This window comes from Alligator sinensis, unplaced genomic scaffold, assembly GCF_000455745.1.
Source record: "Alligator sinensis unplaced genomic scaffold, ASM45574v1 scaffold427_1, whole genome shotgun sequence".
Lineage (NCBI taxonomy): Eukaryota > Metazoa > Chordata > Crocodylia > Alligatoridae > Alligator > Alligator sinensis.
This window is the reverse complement of record NW_005843089.1, coordinates 377,467-380,007: the sequence shown is the minus strand read 5'-3', so window position 1 is coordinate 380,007 and position 2,541 is coordinate 377,467. Positions and strand designations below refer to the sequence as shown.

General features: G+C 55.8%; 1 protein-coding gene across 1 annotated transcript; it reads left to right on the top strand.

Moving 5' to 3' along the window:
* The first annotated feature begins 1,247 nt into the window (after positions 1 to 1,247).
* Positions 1,248 to 2,328, top strand: LOC112548312 (von Willebrand factor A domain-containing protein 5A-like). Its single transcript, XM_025193681.1, has 3 exons — positions 1,248 to 1,392; positions 1,657 to 1,821; positions 2,203 to 2,328. The coding sequence occupies exons 1-3, from the start codon at positions 1,381 to 1,383 to the stop codon at positions 2,308 to 2,310; spliced, it is 285 nt and encodes a 94-aa protein (XP_025049466.1). The 5' UTR covers positions 1,248 to 1,380; the 3' UTR covers positions 2,311 to 2,328.
* The last annotated feature ends 213 nt before the right edge of the window (positions 2,329 to 2,541 follow it).

Here is a 2,541-nt window from a genome sequence, read left to right as displayed (position 1 = left end):
AAAACCCAGGCTATGGGAACCAATGTCATTATTGCAAGCAAGAAGGACATTGGAAATCAGAATGCCCCAAGCACCCCAACCTAGCCAGCCCCCTGCTGCCTGCCCCCTCACCCCTGGTTCTGCCCCACTTCTGTCATGGATTTGTGGGGTTGCCTGAGTCATTGGTCCTCATCCTTGCTGCCCCTGGGGACTCCCCCATTTATCTGACAGGCCTTGGGTGTAGCTTTCAACAAAGCTGTTGTTCCCCCGGGTTTCCTCTTGAGCAGTGTACACACTTTGCCAGGGTGTTGGCTGTGCTGCTGCTGTCACCAGTGTGACGTACACAACGAATTACCAAAGCCTGGTTCGCTGACAAGAGTTCAGCCGGGTTTTATTATCTACTTGGCTCCGACTCACTAACCCACCTGTCCAAAGCACGATGGGTTGTTAGCCCTGGATGCCGTTGGTCAGTCCCAAAGATTTCCAGGCCCCCTCTTATTTGTGGATCCAAACAATTCTGCATACATCAGACATTTGCATAACCAACATCAACTCCTCTACCAAGTCACCCAAATCCTCAGACTTCCCTAGGGAGTTTGCCAGAGCATTGGACTGCTTTTCAAGGGCCCCCCAGGGCCTGATGGATGTGAGCTAGCCAGAATTGCTTCAGAGCCCCCATGGCCTGAGGTGTCAGCTGCCTGCTCCCAGGAAGACCTGGGGGTTCAAAGCCATCTCTGCCTGGCCCCCCACTTCCCGGGATTACTGAGCAGGTCCTTCTACTACCAAAGCGGCCTTTGCAGAAAAGTCTCAGCTTTCTCACTTGTCTTCTCAGGATTTGCCTAAAGTGCTGGCCCCTACAGCTGTGCTTTTCACCGTCCCAGCATGTCCCATACTCTGCAGGTCCCTGTCAATCCCAGAGTTTCCCCTCTGCTTTCCATGCTCTGTTTCTTGGGGCGTGTATCTCCAGACCCCATGGGGAATGTCAAGGCCTTGCCATAATCCCTGGGCCAAACCCAAACAGCCAGGGCCCTGCCGGGGTGTCCTTTGTGGGTGAATAGCCTGACAGTACATTTGTTTTGACCCGTGAACCCCCTCCAATTGCCCTCAGACTGGGAAGTTGACCCGCTTCCCAGCCAGGTGGCAGCAAGAAGAGCAGGCAGAAAATGCAGTCCTGCAAGATGTTACAAACATTCCCAACTTGTTATCCATACCTGCCCTCACAACTGTCCTGTGCTCCTCCCTTGCGGCTCTACTTTTGCCCGCCCCCAACCCTGTACTCTGCCCCCTGTTCACCACAGGTGCTTCTCGTTTGGCATTGGACAAGGGGCTTCCACAGCTCTGATCAAAGGCATTGCCGAGGCAGGCGGGGGCTTCGCTGAGTTCATCATTGGCCAGGACCGCATGGCCGCCAAGGTACAGACCCCAAGAGGCTAGGCCTCAATTTGACTCCCCTCCCGGAGTCAGGGCTAGTACTCAGGAGTCCGGGTTCCTACCTCCTTGCCCTGACACACTGTGCCCCACTTTCTTCAAAGGGCTGGGGAGAAAGCCCCCCAGAGCCCTCTTCCCATTCCTTCTGCAGTAACCCACAAGACCTTATTCCCCTGGCAGAAATGGGGAGAGGACCCAGGTCCCCTGCCCTGCCGCCCTTCCATGTGACTCTACACTGTCCCCTGCCAGGTACTACGGTCTCTGAAGTGGGCCCTACAGCCAGCAGTTACCGGGATCTCTCTGAGCTGGGAGCTGCCCCCTGGGATGGAGGCAGTACCATTGAGGCCAGACCCAAAGGTGATCTTCCAGGGACAGCGCCTCCTCGTCTATTCCCAGCTCCGTGGACAGCCAAAGGTGAGAGCAAGACATCCCCCCACTTCCTGAGAGACCCCTGCTCCAGGGTTCGGACTAAGCTGGGCCTGTCTTCCAGCTGGCAGGATCACCCCAGCCCCTGATAATGGCTGACGATGGCTCCTATCCCCATCCCTCCGGTCTGCTTCTCATCCCCCTGAATGATTTCCACGAGGGTGCCTAAGCGATTCTTAGTTCCCCAACGTGGGGAACTGGGTATAGGCAAATCCATAGCTGATAGAAGTCAGCTGCTGCTCAGGTGGAGACTGTGGTCAGCTGCACAGCTGGTATAATTTCCCTTCACAACCCTTATTCTTTATCTTGAGGCTGGCAGGAGCAGGGCTCCCTCTTTCTTGCTTCCCAGCTCTGACCCTTTCTCCACAGGCCCCAGAGTCCTCTGTGGGAAGTGTCACGCTGCAGTATACCATTAAAGATGAGACCTTCAAGGACACGGTGCAGTTTCCCCTGCAGCCGCAGGAAGGAGACAGGTGAGGCACGGCCCCTCCAGCCCCTTCTTCTCCATCTAGTGCTCCACCAGCTCCCCCGCCTCCACCTACCAAACTGCTGGGCACAAGGTTTCACACCAGTTCAGAGACAGAACCTGGGAGTCCAGACTCCCAGCCCTTGCACTTGACCCCAAACAGGGGGGCAAGCTTCTGAATCGGCCTGGGGACCCCTTACACTGAGAAGATGAAATCTGAGGAGGCAAATTTACTGGCTGTG